Genomic DNA, 26,250 nt, shown 5'->3' with positions numbered 1-26,250 from the left:
AGTTCTGTAGTTAATCTAAATAACAGATCCAGATTAGACCTTTGGGAAACTGGGTTAATCAAAAACGAATATGCAGTACATGTAAACCATTGCCTCAGATTGTGTGGTACAAGCATCAGATTGCTCAATACCAACAGATAAAACTAGACAACTTGGTGTTTGTCTTAGTAGACAAAAGGAATTATTCGTTGATCTTGATGGTCCTCAGTATGCAGATGTAGCACAACTTAAATGAGCAAGGAAATATAACACTTCAATTAGATTTTCAGGGAATGCTTTTTAATCTGGATTTAATATAAAAGAAAGTGAAAACATCAAACTATTACATAAGTTAATAGGAGGTGTAACTGCATGCAAGCATTGAAATGTACATCCCAGCAACAAATCTACATCCACTTTTTTTGTTTTCTATTAAAACAAGTTAAAGTCCCAAGATCAGCGTGTGACAAAAGAACCAAAACAGTACACTTTTAAACCTTTGGAGATGCATATCTTCAGTTTCACCGTATATTCCTCCAGATTTTTATACAACTTGGTCCTGTCTTGTCTTTGCTCTGCTTCACACATAGTAACTCCACCAATCTAGGGAAGAAAAAAAAACGGACATACTTTTTGAAGCAACACTTTCAAAAATCAAATATGGACCAAACTGGCCAACAGATTAAAGCAGCTCTGAGAGGCAGTTTGCATATTCTCTTTGCGACTGCAGTGCCACCTACTTATTTATTACACTAGTTGCTGCTACTTATATTACAACAGAATACAACCTTCTGTATTGCATGTCAAACTAAAAGTTCTGCACATTCAGCAGCTCATTATGTACAGTTTATATAGTTTATCCACACCCCTTGGAAGATTTCTCATTTTATTGCTTTTCACCATAGAGTGATGGTCAATTTCATTTGGATTTACTGAGAAGAATTTCCAAAAGCGCTAGAAGTCACACTAGTAGTGAAATGTAGATCATCTGAGTGCAGCGAATGTGTCTTACATGATTGTAGTATAAAAACGCCTGTATGTGGAAGGTCCAGTCACTGGGAAGTCAGTACTCCTGGCTATAACTACATCATGAAGGCAAAACAACAGTCCAAGCAACTCCGTGAAAAGGTTACTGAACAGCCTGATTTACAGGATGAATACAAGAACATTTACAAGTCACTGAATATTCCTTGGAGTACAGTTAAATCCATCATTAAGAAATGGAAGGAATATGGCACATGCGTAAATCTGCCAAGAACAGGCTGTCCTTGAAAACTTAGCAACTTTGCAAGAAAGACACTAGTGAGAGAGGCAACCAAGTCACATTTGACTCCTCTGAAGGAGTTACAAGAAGCTGAGACAGGAGAGACTGTGCATACAACAATTGTTGCCCAGGTTCTTGATCAGTGAAAGCTTTATGGGAGAGTGTCCAGAGAGCCACTGCTGAAGAAAGCTTATATTAAATCCCGACTAGATTTCACCAGATGGGGAAGTCAATTGTAGGAAGGTTCTTTGGTCTGATGAGACCAAAAGGGAGCTTTTGGGTCATAAGCCTACGTGCTATGTTTGACAAACATCAAACAATGCACATCATCTCAAATACACCATCCCAATTGTGAAGCATGGCAGTGGCAGCATTATGGTTTGACGATGCTTCATGGCAGCATGTCCTGGAAGTATTGTGTAGATGCAGAGTACAGGGAAATCCTGAAGAACAACCTGATACAGTCTTCAAGAGAAATGTGACTTGAGAGAAGATTTGCTTTACAGCAAGACAATAAGCCGAAGCATTCAGAAATGGTGTAATGGTGGACAAAGGTGCATCTTCTAAATACTGACTTGAGAGGAGTGAACACTTATGCAATCACTTATCTTATGTTTTCTATTTTTAATTATTGATAGATCGATAGAATTACTATGTTGAAAATCTGTTCTCACTTTCACAGAACATAGACTATTTCAGTAATTTCTAGTCAAAAAAGCCAAATAATATTGACCATGATTCAATGTTAAAAAGCAAAAAAAAGGAGCCAACCTTTTTATGCTACTGTATCATTTATGTCTTCGAGTTACAGCCATGCTAAGTGTGTTAAAGGATGCATACAAACAAGTAGACTATCAAAATATGATGAAGCCCTAAGTCTGGTGACATAATGGATTGCAGACTTTTAACAGGTCATTGCATTGTAAGACCTCTGCACTAAAAATAACTACTTTCACTAGCTTCCTTTTATGAACTGTTATCTGTCAGAAAGGTTTTGGTAGAAATGAAACAGGACTGGAAACCAAATCCTTTGGTGCAGTTAACATTATATCCTGTAAAGTTTTACTTAAAATAAATGTAGCAAAACTGCACTCCTAAGCCATATGATTGAATATGTTCAAAGTGGACAATTTATTTTTTCATCCACAATAGTATTTATTTTAATTAATTTACTCAAACTACTTTGCATTTATCATATAATTCCTCAGTTATCTTGACAGTGATTATACGAGAGGCTGCTGAGGAAATGCAGTAATAAGATGCAAAAAAAAAACTACAACAAAAACATGCTCATATACATAGAAGTTACATAGAAGTTACATATAGACAGCATCAGCAACAATGACAATCTCTTACAGAGTGCACAAAACCATGCAATAAGAAACCCAATAATGGAACCGATAAACCTTTTTCACAGCAGAAATGGGTGGAATTAAACACATTAATAATGCCTCAGTTCCATTAAAGCCTTTTCTGGCTTCACTCATTCGTAAAAGTGACAGGTTTGTGTCGTTCCCACACAGGTCACTTTTTTGTTAATGTTCCTCATGGCTTCATTTGGACACACTCACCACAGTGACAGAGATGTGATATTTGTCCACATGATTATACAATACACCAAGTGATGTATAACACAAAACAATGCACTAGTAAACAATAGACTAGATCTAAACTAATAGAAAGCTTAACAAACTGTCCCAACAACTAATAGCCTCATTTACTTATGATTCCCAAAACACTGACAATTCTGTCCATGTGTGATGACAGTCTTACTACTACTTTACCAACGGTAAAATAAAAACATCCCGGCAGCTGTGACTCAACCCGAGGACAGCTGCTATCCATCAGATGATTTATCGGGAGCTTATAAATTGTGACAGCTCACCTGTCTGAAGCGAAGTGCACAGTTGTAGCATTAAATCCTGATCGCACAAAAAATCTCTTGCTTTACAGACACTCCCATAGATCCTACAGCTGTTTGATGTTGCAGGTATGTAATGAGCTCAGAGGAAAGACTTCTGAATGTTTGTTAATGTGCCAAAAAAAAGCAATGCTTTCATTATTGGTGAGTATCATTTATCTGTGCTATTAGTCTCTGTTTTCATCACGGTGAAGTTCGTTTTTTTTCGGCATTTCAGTTTGTAGTAGATGTGAAATTGTAGAGCAAAGTGAATGAGAAGGGTGAAACTGTGTCTTTTGCACTCTCTGTGATGCTTTTGGACCATTATTGGTGTCGAAATGGAGAAAAAGCCTTCCCTAAATCCCTTCACACAGACTGAGGTACCGTCACTTCTACATGTCTAAACGTGACAGCATACAGTTTAGACTTGTGCCGTGCTGAAAGTGGTATGGAAATGTTACTAGGTCCAACTTTGTAGGATTGCCATTTACAGAAATACAATCAGGGTGTGCATTCAGACATGAAGCCAACACGCTCAGTTGCCATTAGATTAATGGAAAGGAGTGCACATCTGAAAGTGTTCCAGTAAGTAGTTCCAAGGAGCCAGCAATCAGAACACCAGGAACTAACCTGAGAGCAATCATTAATGTGACCTAATACATTTGTACTTCCCTGCTATCACAAGGGCAGTGTACAGTATAAAATATTAATAAATTAACAACAAGCTTACCTAAGTTAGCGGTACCGGTCTCTATGATCTCTGTGCCTTTCTCGTTCTCTTGAGCGTTCCTTGTCTCTCGCTTCATTCCAGGAATGCTCTCTGTGTCTTCGAGACATTCCCACACCATCCCAGCCATAAGAATCTTCTCTATCACGTTCTCTTTCACGTTCTCTCTCACGCTCTCTGTCGCGGTCTCTCTCTCTCTCACGTTCTCTGTCACGGTCTCTCTCGCGAGCTCTTTCTCGTTCTCTGTCACGACTCCTGTCCCGGTCTCTTTCTTTTTCTCTGGAACGACTGCTCGTCCTGCAAAGACATATGGATTTGTGTTATAAAAACTGACAAGTAAGCTAATTCTAGTTACATCCTCAGTCCTGATGCAAAATTATACAAACTTGTAGCCATAGTTGCCCTGGATAGAGACGAGACAGTCTTTGAGCGAGGTGACCAAGGCTTGGCAGCGTTCATCTCCATACACTCTGGACTGCTTAATAATGGCGATGGCGGTCAGTAATGTTTCCATGGCCACCCGCATGTCTCCTGTAGTAGCAATTGGGGAGATTCAATGTTAGACAGTTTCATTTACAGTAACTAGCTCAGTACTCCCTGGGGTTAGGGTTAATAAAAAGCTTCAAAACAATGGATTACATTTGCCACAAATTACAGTAAAGTTAGACAAAAATTCCAAGCATTCATAGCCATGTGGATCTGTATAACAAGACAGAAAAACTAAACATTGAATTTGGTTGCAATTCCGCATCTACGACAAGAAAAGCACTCAGAGAGCACAGTACTCCACCAAAGCTGCTCAGTTGTATCATTTCTGACAGATGAAATCTTGAAAAAAGTCGTGGCAGAAATCACGGCAACACAGTGTGGCAATTTAATATAGATGTACCCACAAACAAAATGGCCTTGCACTGAGCACAGGCGTGTGTTTTTGCATGTGTACCACATGTATGGATACCAAATCGCATGACCTAAATATGTAGCAGTCAGCAGGAATTGATGGGACTTGGAAACACCCCCAAAATTTAATCAATTTTTCCTTGTATAATTTCCAACGGATAATTCCCGATAAGTCCACAACGGTGGATTTGTAGTAGGATCACAATCATGTGATCATCAACAGGCAGCTATTGTAGTGTTCACTTGTCATAGGTACAGTGACGCCATGCCGCTATCTCACAATGTTACAGAAATCTTTAACAAATACATGGACCCAGACTATACGCCGCATCACTGCCAAAATCTAATCAGTTGATCCTTCTGTCATTTCTGACCTTCTCTGAAAATTTCATCCAAATCCGTTTGTTCGTTTTTGAGTAATGTAGCCAACAATCAGAAAAACAAACCAACGCCGGTTGTCGCATAACTCCACCAAGGTTCCGCCTCCTCGGTGGAGTAACATTATGATCCTTAATTGATATGTAAAAAGGGACTATTATTCAAAATTTTTTTATTACACTGTTTCCTATTTAGTAATGATATTTTATATTGCAGGGAATATTGAACTTGAGTTGACACCAAGTTTTCCAAGACTTAAATAAGTAATTACAGAGCACTTAGGTACATAACACTTAGTACTTCGAGTACAGTATTTTACAACTAATATAAAATGTTGTAGTTTTATATCATCTAAATCAACAAAATATCATAAATCAGGTATCCATTTATATTGGCCTTCTCCGTCAGGGCCTCTCAGCTTTGAAACGACCTGCCTGAAGAGATAAGGCTGGCCGAATCAGTAAATTCTTTTAAATCACTTCTTAAAACCCACTTGTAGACTCGCCTTCCAGTAAAGTTCTCTTTTATTTCTCGTTTATCACTATGTTCTACCTGTCAAAGCACCTTGTGAATGTTCTTCTGAAAGGTGCTAGACAAATAGAGTTATTACTATTATTATTTACATTTCAATACCAAATTTGAAGAGAGGTGTGGAGTAGTTTGATGTTTCATTTTTTTCCCATCTGCATGTTTTTCAATCACAGCTAGAGACCAGTACTTTGGCCACATGGCTTATTAAGCTTTGTGTTTCTTCTACTTCACAGAAACTGATTTGTACTGAGCTGAGCTGTTCTTACCAGCTGTTGCTCCAGACACTGCCTTGGTGATAGCGCTGCTGGTAATAGCTTTATTTCTGTTCATGAGCTCCTCGAAATCTCCTTCTGCACTTCGAGGTGTGTGTCTGAAAAAAGACAGATTATTGTCATATAAAGTGACAGATTTACTGAACCATCAAGCAAAATATTACTGACTACCTACTAGGTTACTAAAAATAACCGCTGTCATAGTATTTTTTTTTTTACAAAGCTGTCAGTCCAAATTTTAATTAGTTGTATTATTTTCGGTATGTTCTATGTGCCTTATTATTTGCATAGCAGTTATTCCTTCGAATCTCTTTGTGTATCTTGGTCTTTTGCTGCTTTACGTGAAGCAGCATCAGCTTCACTGTATCTCACTGAGGAAAAATATACTGTTTAAACTTGTTCTCAGTCGCTGTAAAAATAAAACATCTACTCACTTTTGTTGGTTGTAAGCCTTGCTGCTGTGCCCATCTTGTGCTGTATTGAAGAATGCAGGATTTATATGCAGACTTGGAGATGGTTGGCTGGGGACGTGGACAGGATGACAGGGGAACAAACTTGGTGGCATTGGCGGAGGGATTGTTGGTGGCAAATGTGGGAACAGCGGAGGCGGCTGACCAAGACAAGGGGCTGGTAATGAAGGAAATCTGTTTACAAGTGGATGTGATGGAAGAAGTGGAGGTATAGGGGGAGGACTGGGCTTCTGAGATAATAATGAGGGAATCTTATCAGTAGGTTCTGGTTCCTTCGACTCTTTGGAATTAACACGCAAGGGAATACCTGCAGAAGGACATTGTTTTTGTTAAAGATGACAGTCATAATGACATTTGGTAATGCAGTGTAGCAACAGTGGTATTTTCTTAAGCTTACTTACGTTTATTTGCTATTTCCTCAAAAACACTGAGGTTCTGGCGAGTGGCGAAGCGACAGTCTACCCTTTCCCCATTGATTTCACACCGAGGTATTTTTTCCAACAATGTTTTTAGTGATTCTTCTGAGGTCACCACCACCTCAGCAAAACTGTATGACATCATTGAAGTAACAATACATGTATGGTTACCAGCAGTACGTTAGGGAACTCAAAATACAAGCTTCCTTTACATTTTATGAACACTCACCCTCTTGACTGGCCATTAACTTTATTCTCAGCAAATTTAATCTCTGTGATGTCCTTCACACCCAGCCTCTGGGCCATGCTGACAATGTCCTTGTCAGATGTCCACTGCAAGTAGGTAGATAGATAGATAGATAGATAGATAGATAGATAGATAGATAGATAGATAGATAGATAGATAGATAGATAGATAGATAGATAGATAGATAGATAGATAGATAGATAGATAGATAGATAGACAGATAGATACTTTATTAATCTCGAGGGAAATTCAAGAGACACAGCTACTAAAGAGTCTGCCACTCACGTTGGAGCCTGTAGTGGCAGGTATGGAAAGAAGGAATGATAAAATGACAGAATAGTAGACAGTAACTTGTGATCTTTAGAATTAGTAACACTGCTACAGAAACACAAACAGGGTTGACTGACAAAACAGTTGTATGTTGTAAAGGATAAAACTCTTTGTTTGACCCACCAAACCAAACTGTTTAACCCACACTTCCACTGCTTGATGTCATTAAAACAGGTGTTGAGATTAACCTTGGGTTCCCAATAATTTATCAGTATGGTAAATTATTGGGAACCCAATAATTTATTGGTAAATTATTGGTAACCCAAAGTTAATCTTAGCACCTGTTTTAACTAGATGCTGTCATAGTATTTCTTTTTACAAAGTTGTCAGTCCAAATTTTAATTAGTTGTATTATTTTCGGTATGTTCTAGATGTCAATTTGTGACTTGTCCTTTTAAACATGTTGTAGTAAAAGAGATTCTGAAGAAAATTGCTTTTTGGATGACCTAGAGCCTTAATACAAATAGTGCGCACTCTACTAAGTAAGCTACTGGGATTCCACAGAGAATTATCACAGTTGATTGTATATGTAATTGAAGCCACCTATTTAAAAAGTGTTTTCTGAGGATGAATCTCAACCTGGACAATATACCTTTGTCCTGTTTACACTCACATAGAGTGGAAGTGGATTGTGAAACCCACTTCACTGCCTTTTTGTGGTGAATTTAGAAAAAAAGGATATGACTGAAGCTACAAATAGAATTCCTTGGTGCAGAAATGAGTTTGATTTGTATCAACTAAAAGAAGACCATAAATCGGCTCTATTGAACAGTGATAACTACTTTGACATGCAGTAGGTTACCTCATGCAAATCAGAGAGGGGGGCTGGGATACAAAAAAGTACATTTGAGGACATTCTGAGTAGCCACGTTGTGTCTGGAAAATTGATTACATACTACAATAATGTAGTATACACAAATTGCAAGTTTGGTGGGATGTTTTATTTGACTTGGCATTATACTTTTGCACCTGAGATGAAATGACTCCAAATTTTGAAATAAAAATATGGTGTCTGATTGAAGGGGGGGATGCAGGTTGTAATGACATTTAATTATCTGGGCATGTTTAAGAATAAACAAAGAAAACACAAATAATTCCTTTTTTTTCAAGATAATCTGCTTGGGCTGCATCTCAGGGGACATAAATTCTCTTTTCTGTTTTCCTGTCAAAAGTGTTGTGCCAGTCTATGTAGATAAAGCAACAGAATAAATATTGATAATTATCCATCAACTTCAACAAAGACTGGCTGTTACAGTCTTTGTACTCACCCAGGGGAAATTTCCAATATACAATGACAGTTTCCTAAGTGAGTTTCCTCCTTTTTGGGTTGTCACTCCTGTTGATTTATTGTCCTCCTGAGCTGATGTCTTCGTAGAAGGAGCCACAGTAGTAGAGATGTTCTTGTCTTGATTAACTGAACCAGTTAGAACTGCATCAAAAAGTTCATTTGCTTCCAAATCCTGTATGGGACAGAAAATAATATCCAATTAATTTTTCATACCGTCACCTATAAAAAAAAAATCAAGGCGCTGACATCTTTACATTGGCTGCTCTCACGGACGCATTAACAAGAAAGAAAAATAGTTTGACTCACCTCATCGTTTTGATTGAGGTCACTGTATATATCTATATCATTTTTAGAGGTGCTTGGTCCGGCTGCAGGTCCTGCAGCAGCCATTCCGTGGGCCTGTGATGATCAGATGCTGGCACTGCAGATAGGGTTGTTTTTTTTTCCAATGTGGAGTTTGCACTTGCACTGTTTGCACATTAGTAACGCATACCGACAACAGGTGCAATGCCAATATTAAAAAAAACCGTTACCGTAAAGCCGTATTTTGCTAGGTAACACTCCGCTCGAGTTCGCAAAAAAAGAAACACTGTAGCTGCAGAAAAATATTACAAACCGAGAATACGACAAGCGTGCATACGGTAAAATTATATTTCTTTATCTTTAATGAACAATTTGAAAAACACACACGGTGTTTCATTAATGAGTGCACACACAACTAGTTTAAGACGACAACATGCTCGCTCTTTGATCGGCTAATGCTAAAATTGCTAATCTTTCAGTTGGCGGAACATTTGAGTGCGTCAGAGATACTTAACCGGCTAAGAACAACAATGAACATTTGGTTCCTATGCTTCAGCCCCCTTCAAGTTCTGAAGCGAGGGACGTGTTTTTATCTGTCAAACCGATTTTAATACACAATAACGATATATTAATTAAATATTAACCATTAGTTATACCGCTTTGGCACTAATTATCTTTTATTGTAGCTAAACATTACCGTTACCTTAGCAGTATTGCGACGTACGCACGGTGTGTACGGTCGGTAGTTGACGGTGCGCTGCTGTGACGTGAACCAGCTTGTGTAATTTCTGTCGGAAGCTCTTCAGTAAGCCTCCCGACGGTATCCGAGAGAAGGTTAAAATGCTGTGTTCTGCTGCTGCGAAAAGGGTAAGTGACCTAGTATTTAATTATTTGCACATTTGGTGGTGTTAAATTTGAATACTGCAGCCGCTGTATAAACGTCAAAACTCACAGGCGACTTTTGGCCGAACGTTAACCGAAATTATTTGATGTTCAGGAATAATACAATGCATTAAGATTGTGAATTGTAAAATAGCAGGTTCGTTTTGTGATAGTGTAGCGTTAAAGTTATGAGCCCAGGTTTTATTAACCCTGGCTGGTGCAGACGGTGTGTCCCGCTGGAGGACGGTTGTACAATCCAGTAAACGGTTGTACAACAGGGCAGCATACGGTATTATGCAAGTCTCCTCTGCTTCACTCTGTTGTTTTGACTGCATGGGTGTTAAACATAGATTTACTGAACTTTCAAGGTCATTATCTAATGGAAAAGACTTTAAGCTTCTTTTGTGAAGAAAAAAGGTAAAGAGTTTGATTGTGCACTTGTAGAAACAAAATACAGTGCAAATAAACACCGTTAGCTTCCTTTTTAATACTTCTTAATTTCACCATCTCACAATATCTTAGTACATAAAGTAATATCTGAAGTGACACCACAGTGTAACAGATTTAAAACATGTATGTATGTATGTATGTATGTATGTATGTATGTACGTATGTACATGTACTGATTTCTGTTCTAATGCAAAGATGAGAATGTAGTATTTATCACAAAAGCTGTGTTAAGTTAAATACTTGAAATAATTTTAGGAATCCAGTAAGAAAATAATAAGACTTTTTCCATAAACAATCTCTGACATTGGAACAGGTAGGTCATTAATGGCTCAGGAGCAGTACTCTGGGTGAGCTGTGCTGCATAATGCACACACTTTTGTGATTTGGTAATGCCATTGTTTCACATTACAATTTCAATTTTGAATCGATTAATTGTTCAGCCCTAAATTAAGATAATAATAAAAACAGCACAACACAGTCCCTTAATCAATAATTCTACACCTTCATCTGTTTAAAGTATAATATTTTAGGCTAAATATCAGTTTTACGTGTTGATGTCTCAATACCTTTAAGTAAAAGCCGCAATAATAATCTCACCCGAAACAAAGGCAGTTACATTTTGAAATGTAAATGTTGCCATCTAATGTTCTGATAACAAAGACAAACATGTTAGTTAAACAACAGTGCTGCATTTTTCAGCAGAGTTTGAACAGATTTCACGGTGAACTGTCTAAAGTTGTGTTTGTTGCCTATCAGCTGGTAACAGGGGTGTGCCAGGCAGCATGGAGACCAGCGGTCACAGGGCTGGTATCATCTCGTGGTTACAAAGGAGATGCTCCTGACGACACCAGGGGTGATCTGATTGAGATTCCTCTGCCCCCCTGGGAGCAGAAGCTGGACGAGCCCACCGACATCAAGAGACGCAGACTTCTCTATGAGAGTCGTAAGAGGGGCATGTTGGAGAACTGCATATTGCTCAGGTTGTTAAAGGCTCCTCTTTTTGTCCTATCTTTCTGCCATCTAGCCATATTATTGTTTTAGTTTTTCACCTCGTGTAAAGGATATGCTTATATTTTCGAGTCAACAGTACTGATGCTCCCATGTCATAGAAAGTGTCATTAGTGACTGTAACTGGATTCCTGTTTAAGTAATTTCAAAGTAGGTGATGTGAGATAAAAAATGATAAGACAAAAAATGATATTTTCAGTTCAGCTGTAGTTATTATGAGGCTATTATTACATAATTACCTGTTTGAGGAACTTTTCCTCAGTTGACTACTTTCAAGTGAATTGCATGATTTCATATGTACTTAAAGCATGCAGGTTTTTAGCACAACGGGCAAGCTTTAAGCTGAAGCACTTTTCATTTTTTAGAGCTCAATTTAAAGACTTTTTCTCATTTAAGCTCGTCAAGCACAGTCAGTTTACCAGCAACTCAGATAACCTATAGCTATGACTTTCCATTTCGAGAGAGGACCCAGACACTAATGAATTCTCCTTGTCTCTTATAGCCTTTTTGCAAAGCGATACCTGAACACAATGAGTGAGATCCAACTGCAGCAGTATGACAGGCTGATTAATGAACCAAGCAATGACTGGGATATCTACTACTGGGCAACAGGTGAGAGAATAGTTCCTTTTCTTTGAAAGTGTCTTCTATTGCACGGGGAATCTCTTACAGTACATTTAGACATAACACACTGACTCCCTGCTATTTTTGTTTTAGAACTGATTTTACAATTCTTGCATTGGTTTTTCAAAGCATTAGCTACAGCATATACAGTCAAGCTACTAAAGTTATGAACACAAAATATGAAGCACTTATGGTTAAGAGGTTACTTCTGTGAGCCAGAACATACCAACACTTAAATTAACATCTATATCTAATGCACACAGCACCTTTATTACTATTTTTTATTCCATTATGTTTTATCATTAGCTGCTAGTTTTAACATTGTTATTTTAATATTACTTGCTCCTTATTATTGCATGTTCTTGTATTATTGCTTATTGTGTACCACACTTTGAGTTGCAAAACATTACACATTAAAACAAATCATTTGTTAGTGAGCAAACAAAAGATGGACTCCAGTCAAGGGACATTTCATACACTGAAAGAATTTTATGTGTACTTTAAAATGACACCGCCAAATATTTGCATATTTAATAGCACAGAAACCCTTTATCTTTTGAGTATTGTTTCTAAAAATTACAGATGATATGGATTTGCTTTGCCTTGTCAATTTACCAGCAGCATCTTTGTTGCTGGTAATCAACAAATTAGGCATGCTAATTTTAATTTTAGACTGTAAAAAAAATATGGAAAACTCCAGTGGGTATAATGATTATGAAAGGGCTTGTTTTCTAAACTGGCAATAACCTTGCTAACAAATTATCTTTAATTCTGCTGTTGTTTTGTTTTCTTTTGCTGTTTCTTTTGGCTGAGGCCTCAGCGTGGAAGCTCACTGTCCCAGGATAACTTACCATTTATTCCTCTAATGTGCTCTTAATTTGATTCAATTATTTGCCCGTTTGGTTGTGCACAGCAGCTGAAAAATAGAGTCAGTGTGAGAACAGCACTAACAGATTCTGATTGGCAGCTACTCAGGACAAATTAAAATAAATTGTTGCAGGCAATCAGACTTTACTGAAACAAATAATTACAGTGGCATTTCTAAGTTACTGATTGAGATGGTTTCCATTTTGAAAATTGAAAACTAAGAGATCTGTGACAGCAATCTCGTGTCTTCTGCCTGTGCTCCCTTACTACAATATGAAATATTCATTATCAGACTCAAAATATCACGTTTTAATCCTCCTATGTGAGGATTTTAGTTAAATGACCTGAGATTGTTCTTAAATAAACTAAGGTGATGTCAGAAGGACTTTGCTCTTCAGCCATCTGTCTGCTAAAGAATGCACTTGCATAAAATAAAGAATCTGACGATCCAAGTGCTTCCCCCCCCCAATAAGTTAGAAACTGAAAATAATTAAACCTCTTCTTCTTGCCTACAGAAGCTCAGCCCACGCCTGACGTTTACCAAGGAGAGGTCATGGATATGCTGAAGGAGTTCACAAAGAACCGCAACCAAGAACAGCGGCTTGATGCACCCAGCTTGGAGTACCTGGAGAAACAAAGCCAGTGAGGTCCTTGGCCCTCCAGACCTCCTCAGAGACACATTGAAGGAGGTGTATTGAGTGAATATGAGTGCATTAAGCCTCCAGAAAAAAATCCTCCCAAAGTCAGCAGAGCTGCTTCAGTTACCCACAGCTGAATCTACAAACTACAGTGGAGTGAAGAATATTTGGGGTACATATGTATCTAATGCTGTCCAGCTGTTTCCATGAAATAATGCAGCCATAAAGGGCACGTTCCACTATGTCATCTGTGTACTTGGTCATTATAGGGAGAGAGGGATTCAATAAAACGGGGGGAACTCTGATGCAATTCAACATGAGGGAGGTGTTCTGAATATTTTGTACATATATATTCATCCAGGTCTGTAAATTCAAGCATCTCAGTGTGTGAGAGTCTTACTAAATAAGCCAGCTTTGATAAATGGACACAAGCTGATCTGTATAATGCTTTCTCTGTGCCTATTCCAGACATTATGGGTTATTTAATAAATGTTTGTGCTCTACTCTTTTGTGCATTTATTGTTTGATAAATGACTGTCATGCTAGAGCACAGGATTGGATCACGTGGCTGCTGGATGACATGATGGACACTATGGACAGTATTTGTTACATAATGAAGGTTGTGCCGCCTGCAGTGTCTGTTTACCGACACCAGATGGAAGCAGATCACCTTAGTTTCAGTGTCAAATTAAAGCATCTGCCCATCTTGTTATCTCAGTTAGCTAATGCCTTAACCAATACCACATATAGCTGACATACCTCATTTTTCATGCTGACAGGGTGTGAAAATATCAGCTGCCGTATTTATATGAAAGGCTGTTTGCTAAGAACCTTCGCGCAGTGACAGAAGTTGTGAAAATTTAATTTCAAACTGCCTGAAAATACAAACAAAATGACTGCATTTGGATGAAAGAGTTACTAACCATAGATAAAGTTGTGCTTTTTACAACACAACACAACAACAAAATTCTCTGTAATGCTGAGATCCCAAATAAAGCCAACATATTTTGCCTGAAGTCATGCAAACAAGGTTATTTCTCTCTCCTCTGGCACTGGACAAACATGCATTGACTATGGGGAACATTTCTTGTCCGGCCGCATGTCATGTCGGTTCAGTGGAACCTTGTACTGAGTGCAGAAGGGAAGTGCCCTCTGGCCACAAGATGTGCACAGAATCTCTAAACAGACGACAAGCCTGCTTGCGTACGGCCATAGAATTATAATGTACACATGATCTGCTGCCAAGGTGTTACACAAACAAGGAAGTGTTCCAGATACCAGACTGGCGCTTATGTTCCTGGCACAATATTTTAAAAGGAAAATATATTGAATAACAATGAGCACTTTAATTTTCTATGTTGTCAGCTTGTCCTAAAATAGAACGAGATGATGTCAGAAGGGTTCCCCTCTGTGTTTCCTTTGCTCTACCACCATCTGTCCTATCGTTAATCTTAATCAGTGGTGGAAATTAACCAAGTTGATTTACTCAAGTACTGTACTTAAGAAAAATAACTGAGCTACTTTACTGAAGTGTTTCCATTTTCAGAGACTTCTACTCCACTACACTTCTCTGCGTACACTTTTTATACTTAATCATTTGACATCTGTGGGTGGTCACGTTTGAGGTTGAGACTGAATAAAAAGAAAATAAAAATGAATTTATTAAAGTTTTAAACAGTGATTCCCAACATTTTTGTGCTGTGGCCGCTTTCAAGAAGTCTGACTGGGAACATGTTTTATGTGTCTGTGAGCTGCTGTTTGTTCCACTGAAGTGAGAGCAGGTAAGGGTCAAAGAGTTTTAATTATGCAGACACTCAGAAACTCAGAAAAAAAAACTCAGAAAAAAGAGCAAAAACTTGGAAAGAGTTCAAAAAGATGGACACAAATATGTAGCAGTGCATCTTTTTTTGCCACTGATCATCTGACGACCTGCCAGATTTATCTTGGGCTCCATGGAGGGGCCTTTTAATGCCTAATCTGTGAACCACTGGACTGAAATACCCACTGTATATGAGGTACTATAGCTAGATCTACCTCGAGCGGCTACAATAGTAAAATGCAGCTAACACATGCACAGGCTACCTTCTAATAATGTGTACAACAATGTCATGAAATATACCGTATAATAATACTTATCAATCACAGGGACCTTTTACATTTGGTTGTTAACTACCGTATTTTCGCGACCATAAGGTGCACTTAAAAGTCTTACATTTTCTCCAAAATGGACGGAGCGCCTTCTAATGCAGTGCGCCTTATGTGTGCACCGAGTTCCAAAATGTGTAAATGTTATTGTGAGACTTTGATGAGCTCCGCTTGACTGACTGAGAGCATTTCCTGCTGACACGCTGCTTATATAGAGAAAAGGTGGACGTAACAGAGGACAGTATGAGAACGTTAAAGGGGGAAGTGTGGGCGTGAAAGAAGACGCTAAAGACACGCCCCCAGTTGGTATAGAGTGCCGGTATTTGCATTATGCAAAACAACATCGGTTTGGCTAAGGACCCCTTAAAATGGCACATGCGAAGAGACACGCTTACGAAGCCCAGTTTAAACTGCAAGCTATCAGCTACGCGGAGGAACATGGGAATCGAGCAGCCGCGAGAGAATTCAAGATCAACGAATCCATGGTTCGCAAGTGGAGGAAGCAGGAAAACGAGCTTCGCCAAGTCAAGAAGACGAAGCTGAGTTTCCGCGGAAACAAGGCGAGGTGGCCCGAATTGGAAGACCGACTTGAGCAATGGATTAATGATCAAAGAACAGCTGGGAGAAGCGTCTCTACAGTCACCATTCGACTGAGGGCAAGAACGCTTGCAGAAGAAATGAAAATTGAACATTTTCAAGGAGGTCCGTCTTGGTGCTTTCGTTTTATGAAACGGCGGCATCTTTCCATCCGGGCAAGGACTACCGTGGCGCAGCAACTTCCAGCGGATTACAATGAAAAGCTGGCCGTCTTCCGCTCCTACTGCAGTAAAAAGACTGCCGACAAACACATCCAGCCCAACCACATCACCAACATGGACGAGGTGCCGCTGACTTTTGACATCCCGGTGAATCACACTGTCGAGAAGAAGGGGACCAGCACGGTAGCGATACACACAACGGGGCACGAAAAGTCGGCTTTTACTGCTGTGCCTGGCTGCCATGCTAATGGACAGAAACTGCCACCTATGGTGATTTCTAAGAGGAAGACGCGGCCTAAAGAGAAGTTTCCAGCCGGAGTCATCGTCATTTCGGATACAGAAGATGAGGACTTTGATGGATTTGTGAATGAGGATTGATCAAAAAACAACGTGAAAACATTGCTAAATACTTCAATAAAGTACAACTGAACTCAGTTTTGCTTCCGCTGCCTTTTTTAAAACACACGCTAGCATGCATGTTTTAAGCTAGTACAGGTATGTTTTACCATGCACGCGCTCTATAATCCGGTGCACCTTATGTATGTGTTAAATACAGAAATAGCACCCGGAACTGAGACTGCGCCTTTTAATACGGTGCGCCTTATGGTCGCGAACATACGGTACTAACTTTAAGTTCTGTATCAAGAAGGATTTTCAGTGAAGAACCTTAGCTTGTGATAAAGTAATTTTAGTTACTTGTTAATGGTCATTTCAGTACTTTTGCTTATATATAGATATGTGAAAACTGCCTTCTACCACTGTAACTGAATGTGATTCATGGTGGCTGTCACAAATTCCTGCATTGAAAAAAAAAAGGATTCCACCTTAAGATCCCACATGCAGGGGAAGCACAATTCATGTCTTTATTGCTCTGAGGCTTGTTTAGAGTGTATATTCATCAGTTGCCCACGCACACCCACTGTGCCTATCTGTAGCCCAGCGCTCCTGTCATCCTCCACTGCTGCTTCCCGTGTCGTGACAGCGCTCTGTTTCATCCTCAGCCCTGCCATCACCCTCTGCTCCCCTGGAATTTCAATCTCATGTGCTTATGTTTCCTTTTTCCACCACCAGCAGCAGCAGCAGCAGCAGCAGCACCCCCAGCCTGCCTCTTGTCTTAACTCTGACTGCTGGAGAGTCGTGTGCAGAGATGCGCTGAAGTAAAGTGCTCTCAGTGTTCAGAGAGGAGGCTTGCCACGTTTAATTTTAAGGATGGAAGTGTTAGATAAGTTGGTGAATTAAACACCTTCTGTCATCACTGCATACTCGCACAGCTATTCTCTTAGTTGGTATTGTGATGGAGATGCCATGAAACTTAGTGTGTAGGAGGCACAGTAGGCAAGTTCCTTAATTCTAGAGATCGGCAACAGATTTAAAAGAACCTTCAAACTGAGGAGCTATCTTTGCTTATGGTGGAAGAGAGAGGAAAATAGACAGCAAATGAGCCTATGTTTTTCAGTAACTGCAATATTTGTTGCTTTGTCATTTCGTCCATGCATTTGCAATTAAACTTCTGCAAAAGTTAGCAGCAAATCTCAACTACAAGTGTCCTAGTTCACAGTCAGAACTGTGTGGTTTTTGGCAGCAAACAAACTACATAAACACAAGTGCAACTAAGATCCTATGAGATACAATACTATTTTAATACCTTTACTAGACTACTTTCATTTTATATTATACCTGTACTCCCCCTACATTTCACATTTCACAAGGAAACAGTTTCTGACTCCGACTTCTGATTCTGTTTGTTCCTTTTCACATCCGTATTTTACATTAAAAGACATGATGAGTGAATCATGCATTGCTAAAGATTAATCCTTTAGAATTGTGTAATATTTTAGCTTCTCTTTCACAATAAGCTTATGGTTTAGACCCCTTGCTTTTAGCTGTAAGTAGTTCCACTCGGCTTCTGATTTCCTGGCAAAATTTCTCAGATGTTTTATTCAAATAATTGTGGTGAAGGGGGTCAAATTACAACTTCACAAAAAATTTTAAAAAAATGTAAAACTTTGCAATGCAATTTTAAAGTTTTTCCTAAATCTCATCTGATTATTTTCTATCACACACCCTCATGTGCGTCTTACACTTAAACCTCAAATGACATTAGTGATGCATTAGTATTCATTTTCATCACTGTTTTCTGCAGAATTACTACTTTCTTCTATTGATGCTTTAACTACATTAAACAGATGCAATTTTAGGATTTTTTGACTTGTAGTTTTAAAAGTCCATGTAAAGTAATAAGTTCTTGCCTTTTTTGTAATAAGTGTGGCCTAAAGAAAAAGAAAGTTCTGAAAAATTCGAGACCAGAAGTATTTTTGTTTTATATACACATTTATATTATTATATACACTGTACAGATTTCAAAAAAATAAATGGTTGATATTTAACATTGGGCACCCCACGGATGTGTAACTACAAAGAGAAAAGTGAGTGAAAGACAGGGGGTTAGTGATACCAAGGACAGACAGATATCAACAACCCCAGTAAATACTGATGATTTTTTTCTTTTTTTTCATACAGGACACTTACAATCATTTATACAGTATATAAATTAAAATGTTGCTGGTTAACCTCTCTTTGTCTCAAGCAGTCCCTTAAGAAAATGCCCTAAAACAAGAAACTTTACCAGTGTGTGGTAATTTGGCCAGTGAAGAGTGTAGAAAGATGAATCTAGCTGGATTTCTTTAAAAAAATATACCAAACCCTGACTAATCTTCAACCAATATTTAAGTTGCATTGATTAAAGTGACTTTTCCCTAAGCCTTTGGAATGTAATGCTTTGTCGGCAGCATTTGAAATAACCCCGTTTAACATGCGGGCCGTCAGGACAGACACATGACCATGTACCTGGTTATTTTGGGATGCTCCAATGCTCGGCTCTGACCTGAGACGTAGCTAACAGTTTGCAAAGAGGTGATGATTATCTCCCGTATCACCTTTTTTTCCTCCCCTCCCTGACTCTCGGGGAGGGAGCGCATATGGTGAAGAGCAAGGCGTGGCGGGGTTTATAAGGCACACACAGAACACTTTGTGCCAGAAAGCATGTGTGCACAATGGGGGCGTTTTGAGGGGAGCGTCAGCTGTGATGTTAAGGAGCCACCCTTGGATTTTTGGCCTTGGTGAATCAGATTGGAGCACATAGGAAGGATAGATAGGACATTCAGGACAAAATGTTGCTAGCTGCTTCTATCTCAACTAAAAATCTGGTGTCTGATGCTCAAATAAAACAGGTTTTTATTGTGGGTTGCCGTAAAGCTTTGTTTGTGACACTTCTCCGATGACCTTCACTCTCAGCTCGTGTATAACAGATTGGCCTCCTCCCAAAACCAAACGTCCCTGTTAAACCACACCAGGAAAATAACCCTGCGATGGAGAGAGGTTTGTTCCAGCATCGTCGGCAACCAGTGCAGTGATTTTTAAAGAAGTGACCGCTTTAAAAAGAAAAAAACATATTTCTTTGTACATCTGGATTCATACAAAATAACAACAATGCTGTTCTGTATTAAACTGGCAAAATAGAACTTAGTGCAGATATACACAGAGGGACTCACAGTAAACACAATCACACGAACTGAAGTCCAAATACTGACACTCACACTCACAGTGCAAACATGCACACATACACACACCCAGTAGACAAAAACTGTGGAATGTAAAAAGACGTCCCCCCCCAGATATTATTACTCTAATTTGTTTCCATTCATCTGATCAGCACATGTCTATACAGGACTCAGGAGAGGTCACATTCAGGCAGTAAAGCAAACAAGTGGAAGCTGGAACTTTACTACAAAAACACAAAACCAAGTCTAAAATTGTCACTAGACTCACAGAGTTCTGTAGAACCGAAAAGAGACAAGAGTCATGGTATTCTGTAAGGCCTAATGGAGGGGATACAATGTGTTTTGATTAATTTAATCTACATGATTTATTGACATAATCCCATCTGTAGTCGTTACGGCCTGAATTCTTAAATTGTCTGTTCTCCCAAATCACAAAAAAATGAGCCTAAATATTTATTCTCAACATTGCAAACAGAAATGAAACACTAAAAGGTCTACTTTCTAGGTCATAGGCTGTGCAGGTTAATCCAAAATCTCAGGTCTTGGCTTGCAGGAGGCGTCACTGCACCAAAACTAACCACTTGTGTGTTGGTGCTGTGAGGTCCTCACTCCCTGTCTTCTCCAGGGTGTTGCCCCACTGATGTCTTGGGCTTCAAAGCAGTAAAAAGCTAGAAAGGAGACCTTGCGCTAAGGTTTTTTATTTGTCACAAAAACAAAAACATGCTTTATCCATTTATTCCTAGAAATACGAAGCCAGGCAGAAAGTTTCAGTCCAACTTTATGATGGAAGTAAATGGAATTTTGGATTTAGGGCTTTCATGATTCAACAAACACCCCGATTATTTTCACAATTCAAACGCAGATGGAACCACAAATACATTCCATCACAAACTGCCTGTCTTGCTTAATATTTAGGCTAAAGTACATTACAAAATACTGCGTGTGGTCTGTGATTTGGGTGGACTGACCCTTTAAACTCAGCGACCTCCTCCCACGTGCTCAGCTAATCTACTAATTCTAACAGTTCTACCATCATTATCAAGGGCAGTTTTGTTTTCAACTCATCTTCAATTTAGCTGTGCAAGTCTAAAATACTCTGTCACACACACAAACACTCATACATTATTCCACACTTCCACACTTATGGAAGCTGCTTTTTGCTTATTTTCTGTGTCTGGAAGAACAGGTTGATTCTCTAAATTCTTTTGAAATCAAAAAATAAAACACAACATTAATCACTTTTTTTTTCTTTCTGTCCATTGGGATTTCTTTTCCAAGAAAATAGGAAAGTGTATATTTTTTTGACACTTGCCCTATCAGACCAGTGTTAAATGTTCATGTTCATATCCTATTTTTGTCAGAGAACTTCATTTGGGGTTACAGCACATCACCCACAGCACGCACAGACAACAAAGGGGTTCCAGCCAAAGGGAGAATTATTACAGTGGTACCAGAGTAAGAGTGAAAAGTGAAAAAAGTTCAAACATGAGTCGAGTGACAGAGTCCAGTTGCAGTCCATTTTAAATACAGCCCATCACTCCTCCATTGCCTGTGTGGGTTTTCCTGATTTTTCAGGCATTTTAATGGCATGGAGGAAGAGTGACGGAAACGGAAGAGGACTTGAACAAAAAGGCGAGCAGCAGAGAGGACGAATCCTCACTGCAACGCCACATTAAGGGGGTAAATGGGTTGCATGGGCCAGTCACACTCGTGCATGTTTGAACACAGCCCATCTTGCCGCCACGGAGGATGGTGGGAATATGAATTAAATTTTTGGTTGGTAATTTATATTCATCGGTGGCAAGAGGTACTGCTCAGATGTTAAATACTGGGAATGGTTGACTTGGTGGAGGACAGACTGAGGGATGTGTCGAAAAAAAAACAGAATCTCATAAAGAGGGCACAAGGAGGAAGTAAGTGAAGACATCAAAGACATTTTTAAGTTCAGACAAACGGATGAGAGGGGGTCAGGTGGGAATCAGAGCTTGACAGGGGTGAAATTTAAAGATGGTGTCACAAGGACTGAGGGCGACGGAATATCAAAGAGGCCTGAGAACAAAGAGATGATACATGGTCTGCAGCCTTGAGACTGCGTTCAGGGAGTTGGGGATATGTGCTGAGGGCAGGGGCTGGGAGGCTGATGCTGGATTCTTGGGGAGAAAAACACTGTAGGCAGGTTGGTAGCTGGATCCCTCAGGCCTTGAGAGCATGCCACTGGGCCACGGCGGCACGAGGATGACCCATCATGTCTTTCCAGTGTTTTACTTCTGCAGGGCCACTCTTCCATGAAAGATAAATCTGAGGGAGACAGACGCAATGTAATATCTGTATGATCACAGTGAGATTTATGTTATTTGTAAAGCGCATTCCCTAGGAACAGTGGGAGTGTAAAAGAAAAAAGAAAAACTCACAAGACTTAAATGCAACCCTTCTTTCATCACTAATCCTGCCACTCTAACTCGAATTAAACTCCGCTCCAGAGCAGAAAAAAGAGCCATTAAAGGAGAAGATTTCATCCACCGAAATACTCTAAGAAAGGCTAATGCTGCCACTAATGAAGATCCTACTTTAAGTGATTTGAATCAAGGAAGAATCTCCAGATCTATCCATGAAATATTCCATTTTCCTCTGACCAATTTTCAAGCTATTTTTCTGCATGATATAATAGGCAGTACCTTATAACTGCTGCATGTAGGCAGATAATATATGTGGTTAGGATGACAATAAATAGGCTACAGCACCTGCAATTACTGTACATGTGTGTAATTGCAGAGGACGGACGAGATCCATGCAAGATTTTTTATACAAAGCATAAGGGAACATGGATTCGAGCTCTGATTTACAGCATGCTTGATAGAAATTCTACATTTCTGAACTGTTAGATTTTTTTTTCTTGTACATATCTATACTTAAAGAGGAGCTCAAACAAATCAATCAATCTGCACAGGGAATTCTGATTATAGTGAAGTACTAATATACATATGAATGAGTAACACACCAAAACTGATGTGGCTGATGTAATGGAACAGCAGAAACTACTCCACGATGATGCTTTATTTTATGGGATTGTAAATTTCTCATGATTTCTTGAAGTTTCCTGAAAGGAAAAATGTAATTTGGCAACAATAATGGGTGAAGTAGAATCAGTGTTTAACTGGTACACATCTGGGGAATTCATTCATAATAATTGTTAAACTATACAAAGAATTACATTGTGATTAAAAGTGGACATTTAATGGATATTTGATTGTATTTAAAAGGGAGCAGTTCTCTGAAAGAAATCCTTCCAGAAAGCAATTAAATAACTAACTGACCACAAGGAAAATCATGTAAGACACTTGTCAAAACCTGGTCAAATTCTGAATATCATTAGATGACAGTGAGAAATATGAACTATCCAACTTTTTTCTCAGAGAAAAAATGCATTTTTCTTAAACTACACTCAGATAATTCCTAATTGAATTGTTTAAAAGCAGCCTTTTAGGGATATTAACAGGATTTAGACAAACCTTGTATATGTGAAAATGAAAAAAATGTCATTTTCTGTCTGCTCCTGCATTTACCTGCATTTCATTAATAACTGGCATTATAATGAGCCTCAATAAAGCAACTGGTTCTAACTATAAATGATGTGTTTCTCATTTGCTCTGTATTGCAGTGCAGCAGATTGAGGTCCATGTTCCAGTAGGGGTCAGTATAGACTGGCTCAATGATCAGCTGCTGATGGTCTGTCACAGAGTCAGAAAAGCACAGGAAGAGAAGAAGAAGAAAGAAGAGGCGAAGAAGAAGAAGGAAGGAGATACCTTTCCAATGACATCATTGCGACTGAGTCTGTCCTTGTCCATGACAGTGATAATTATGGTGGTCTCCCTAAGCACGTGGGCAGGCACGTCGAAGGGGAAGGACTCATTGAAAACAGGGTTCAGACAGCGCTTCATTACCACCGTCTTCTTCTTCTCCACACGCTTGTCCTTGTGCATCAACCACACTTTTACATAGGGGTCTGAGGAGGAAGGGGAAAGAGGTCAGTTTGGATGTTGTTTAATAAAGAAAATCTCATTCCTGTTTACCACAGCTGAATGCAATGCTTGTGTCTTATTGTGGGTTTGATGTCACTTCCCAGCAGAGAACAAGGAAAAACAGAATTTTCTCATTTTCATTTGGATGTGCATCCATAAACAGACATGGAAGATGAAGGAGTCGTCTATACCAGAAGTGCCTCCAATGTCCATGGCTTTGAGGTTGCGGGCTTTGATGATGCTCACAGTGATGGTGTTGGCTGTGGGGTTGTAGCACAGAGACACCAGCAGATCCCCTCGACTTCCCTGGAGAAATCACACACAAAACAATGGCGAATTGTTTACTTTTCATCCCCTTTTTCTCATTGTACTCCCTTCCGTTGCTTGCCGTGTATTTCTGCTTCTTCCTCTGGCTGCCTGTGTATTTTCCATCTACCTGTCAGCCTCCTCTATATTCCCTTTCTATCCTTTCTCCCACCAGCACACTGCCACATCTCCCCCGGGAGCGTCACGGCAGCCAGGAATGACATCACCCGTTACATTCTGTCCCATCTTCTCTTTCTCTTCATCTTTGCCTCCTCCCTCCTCCCTCTACTCCACCCTTCTTCCGCCTCCTCTTTCCTTCTTACTCACACTGCCATCGCTACATGGTTTGAGCTCCTTCCAGAAAGTCTGCATGTTGGCCAGGTCCAGCTTATTGAGGGGGATGGACACCTCTCCTATGGGGTCATTCCTGCTGAAGCGGTCGTAGTCAAGAACCTGCAGGTAGAGAGTCCTCTGGACCACCTTCTCATAGGGAAACCCTGAGGAGTAAATGCGCATAATACAATCTCAGTGAAGCACAGAAAAAAACGGCTTAAAAGTGCTTGCATGCTTGTGCAAATATTAAATGTTCGGTGTACCTTCAAACAGAAAGGTCTCATTCCAGTGGGGGTTCAGATTCTTCCTCTTGACTTTGGTCTCCAGTTTGTGCTTCTTGTCCGGCAGCAGGTAGAGTTTGACAAATGGATCAGAGGTACCGGAAAAGTCCTTCGCAGGCAGATCCTGGCCCTTGAGGATTTTAACGGTGAGGGTGGAGTCCTGAAAACTGTATCCGACGCTGAACTGGATGCGACCCAGCTTCTCACACACTGGACCTTCGTGGTCGTCTTCCTCCGAACCTGGTGACAGCTGAGAGACACCGGTGAAAGAGGAAGTAAATGTTACATAACTTGTTTTGGTGTGTGTTTTCATTGGTGTACTACTGGTTGAGCTCTGTTTTGAAGAAATTACAAGTTTTGCTGATAAGCTATACATACAATATCTCACAGAAATACATTTTAAGCCATTACCAAGCAAGATTAAAACCAAAATTATTATTATTTTATTCAACTAAACCAGGAGAGAACCTCAGTTACCAGCTTAGTCAAATGGTTGTTCAATGGTTAGTTCAATGGTTGTGGTTTTTGGTGATTTAAGATGCATCTTCTAAGATGCAGCTAAATGAAGTGGAGAAAATATTCACCATGACAACATACAATATACATCCGCATAAAGGCAAAGTCTGTGTCTGAAATGTATTTATTGTTTTACTACATAGTGCACTATATTTTTTTCTGCCAGTTTATTGTGTCCAGATTGTCCAAAATATTCACACTGTCCACAAAGATTCCAATACTGTCCATATTACATACACTGATCCCACAGTGCAGTGGGTTGCATGTTATAGATTATAGATAAATCGCAATTATGCAACAATACTGCTGTCAGTGACGGCTCAGATGATGATGATTTATGATTCACTACTTCATATTAACTACTGAATGCCTATAACAGGAAGTAGTGAATGTGTGAACGAGGGAGTGATCTTTAATACATGACAGCTGCATTAGACTTCACCAGTTTTAGGTACACCTAATGAAAATGTAGTACTAAGAGAATTGTACTGCTCTTATTAGAACACAGGATCAACCTTCACAGCATGTTCACACGCAGATTAAACACTTCCAGTGGAGTGGACAGGTGGTATCGCACTAAATAAGAGATGTAGACTCCTCTCCACAGGGGGCACTAATTCTACACTTCAACATAAAAACCACAGCTTCTAACTAGCAAACTAGCATACTGTTGTGTCACATGGCCGGTGTCTGCTGGGCGATAAGGGGGCAGAAACTGAGCATGTCTGTGCAGAGATGAGAGGCACATTATCTGTTGGGAGACAGACCCTGATGTCAGCGTGGCCTGGAGGGAAGGAAAGAAATCCAGTTTGAAAAGTGCTATCTGATCAAGGGAAGAGCTTGAGGCCTTACTCAAGG

General features: G+C 39.5%; 3 protein-coding genes across 6 annotated transcripts in view; 1 reads left to right on the top strand and 2 right to left on the bottom strand.

Moving 5' to 3' along the window:
- Positions 1–257: 257 nt before the first annotated feature.
- Positions 258–9,584, bottom strand: LOC111574613 (cleavage and polyadenylation specificity factor subunit 7). Its single transcript, XM_035952399.2, has 9 exons — positions 9,009–9,584; positions 8,683–8,874; positions 7,067–7,170; positions 6,823–6,968; positions 6,386–6,728; positions 5,946–6,049; positions 4,257–4,401; positions 3,874–4,167; positions 258–582 (listed from the first exon to the last, which is right to left on the bottom strand). The coding sequence occupies exons 1-8, from the start codon at positions 9,090–9,092 to the stop codon at positions 3,879–3,881; spliced, it is 1,407 nt and encodes a 468-aa protein (XP_035808292.1). The 5' UTR covers positions 9,093–9,584; the 3' UTR covers positions 258–582; positions 3,874–3,878.
- Positions 9,585–9,711: 127 nt separating this feature from the next.
- sdhaf2 (succinate dehydrogenase complex assembly factor 2) lies at positions 9,712–13,977 on the top strand. The gene is made up of 4 exons (XM_023279295.2): positions 9,712–9,872; positions 11,094–11,317; positions 11,848–11,957; positions 13,352–13,977. Exons 1-4 carry the CDS (start codon positions 9,846–9,848, stop codon positions 13,480–13,482), a joined length of 492 nt encoding a protein of 163 aa, XP_023135063.1. The 5' UTR covers positions 9,712–9,845; the 3' UTR covers positions 13,483–13,977.
- Positions 13,978–18,680: 4,703 nt separating this feature from the next.
- The window catches only part of syt7b (synaptotagmin VIIb), a 103,287-nt gene continuing 95,717 nt past the window's right edge, over positions 18,681–26,250 (bottom strand). For all 4 annotated transcript variants that reach the window (XM_055011967.1, XM_055011970.1, XM_055011974.1 and 1 more), the window contains 5 exons: positions 24,859–25,126; positions 24,590–24,759; positions 24,148–24,262; positions 23,741–23,940; positions 18,681–22,235 (listed from right to left, as the gene is read on the bottom strand). In XM_055011967.1, coding sequence (XP_054867942.1) covers positions 22,131–22,235; positions 23,741–23,940; positions 24,148–24,262; positions 24,590–24,759; positions 24,859–25,126 — 858 coding nt within the window. In that variant the 3' untranslated portion in view covers positions 18,681–22,130. The remainder of the gene's footprint in view (positions 22,236–23,740; positions 23,941–24,147; positions 24,263–24,589; positions 24,760–24,858; positions 25,127–26,250) is intronic.

Source organism: Amphiprion ocellaris, chromosome 1 (assembly GCF_022539595.1).
Source record: "Amphiprion ocellaris isolate individual 3 ecotype Okinawa chromosome 1, ASM2253959v1, whole genome shotgun sequence".
Taxonomy (NCBI): Eukaryota; Metazoa; Chordata; class Actinopteri; family Pomacentridae; genus Amphiprion; species Amphiprion ocellaris.
The sequence above is the reverse complement of the archived record's forward strand: the minus strand, read 5'-3'. Positions and strand labels throughout refer to the sequence as shown.

What these genes read in the sequence shown, in the direction of transcription:
- LOC111574613 (XM_035952399.2), bottom strand. Translation starts at nt 9,092, where the DNA reads ATGGCTGCTGCAGGACCTGCAGCCGGACCAAGCACCTCTAAAAATGAT. An exon ending in ACCTCAATCAAAACGATGAG is followed by an intron (nt 8,875 to 9,008) that starts GTGAGTCAAACT and finishes TGTCCCATACAG; the next exon opens with GATTTGGAAGCAAATGAACT. An exon ending in GTTAATGGCCAGTCAAGAGG is followed by an intron (nt 6,969 to 7,066) that starts GTGAGTGTTCAT and finishes GATGTCATACAG; the next exon opens with TTTTGCTGAGGTGGTGGTGA.
- sdhaf2 (XM_023279295.2), top strand. Translation starts at nt 9,846, where the DNA reads ATGCTGTGTTCTGCTGCTGCGAAAAGG. An exon ending in GAGAACTGCATATTGCTCAG is followed by an intron (nt 11,318 to 11,847) that starts GTTGTTAAAGGC and finishes TGTCTCTTATAG; the next exon opens with CCTTTTTGCAAAGCGATACC. An exon ending in TATCTACTACTGGGCAACAG is followed by an intron (nt 11,958 to 13,351) that starts GTGAGAGAATAG and finishes TCTTGCCTACAG; the next exon opens with AAGCTCAGCCCACGCCTGAC.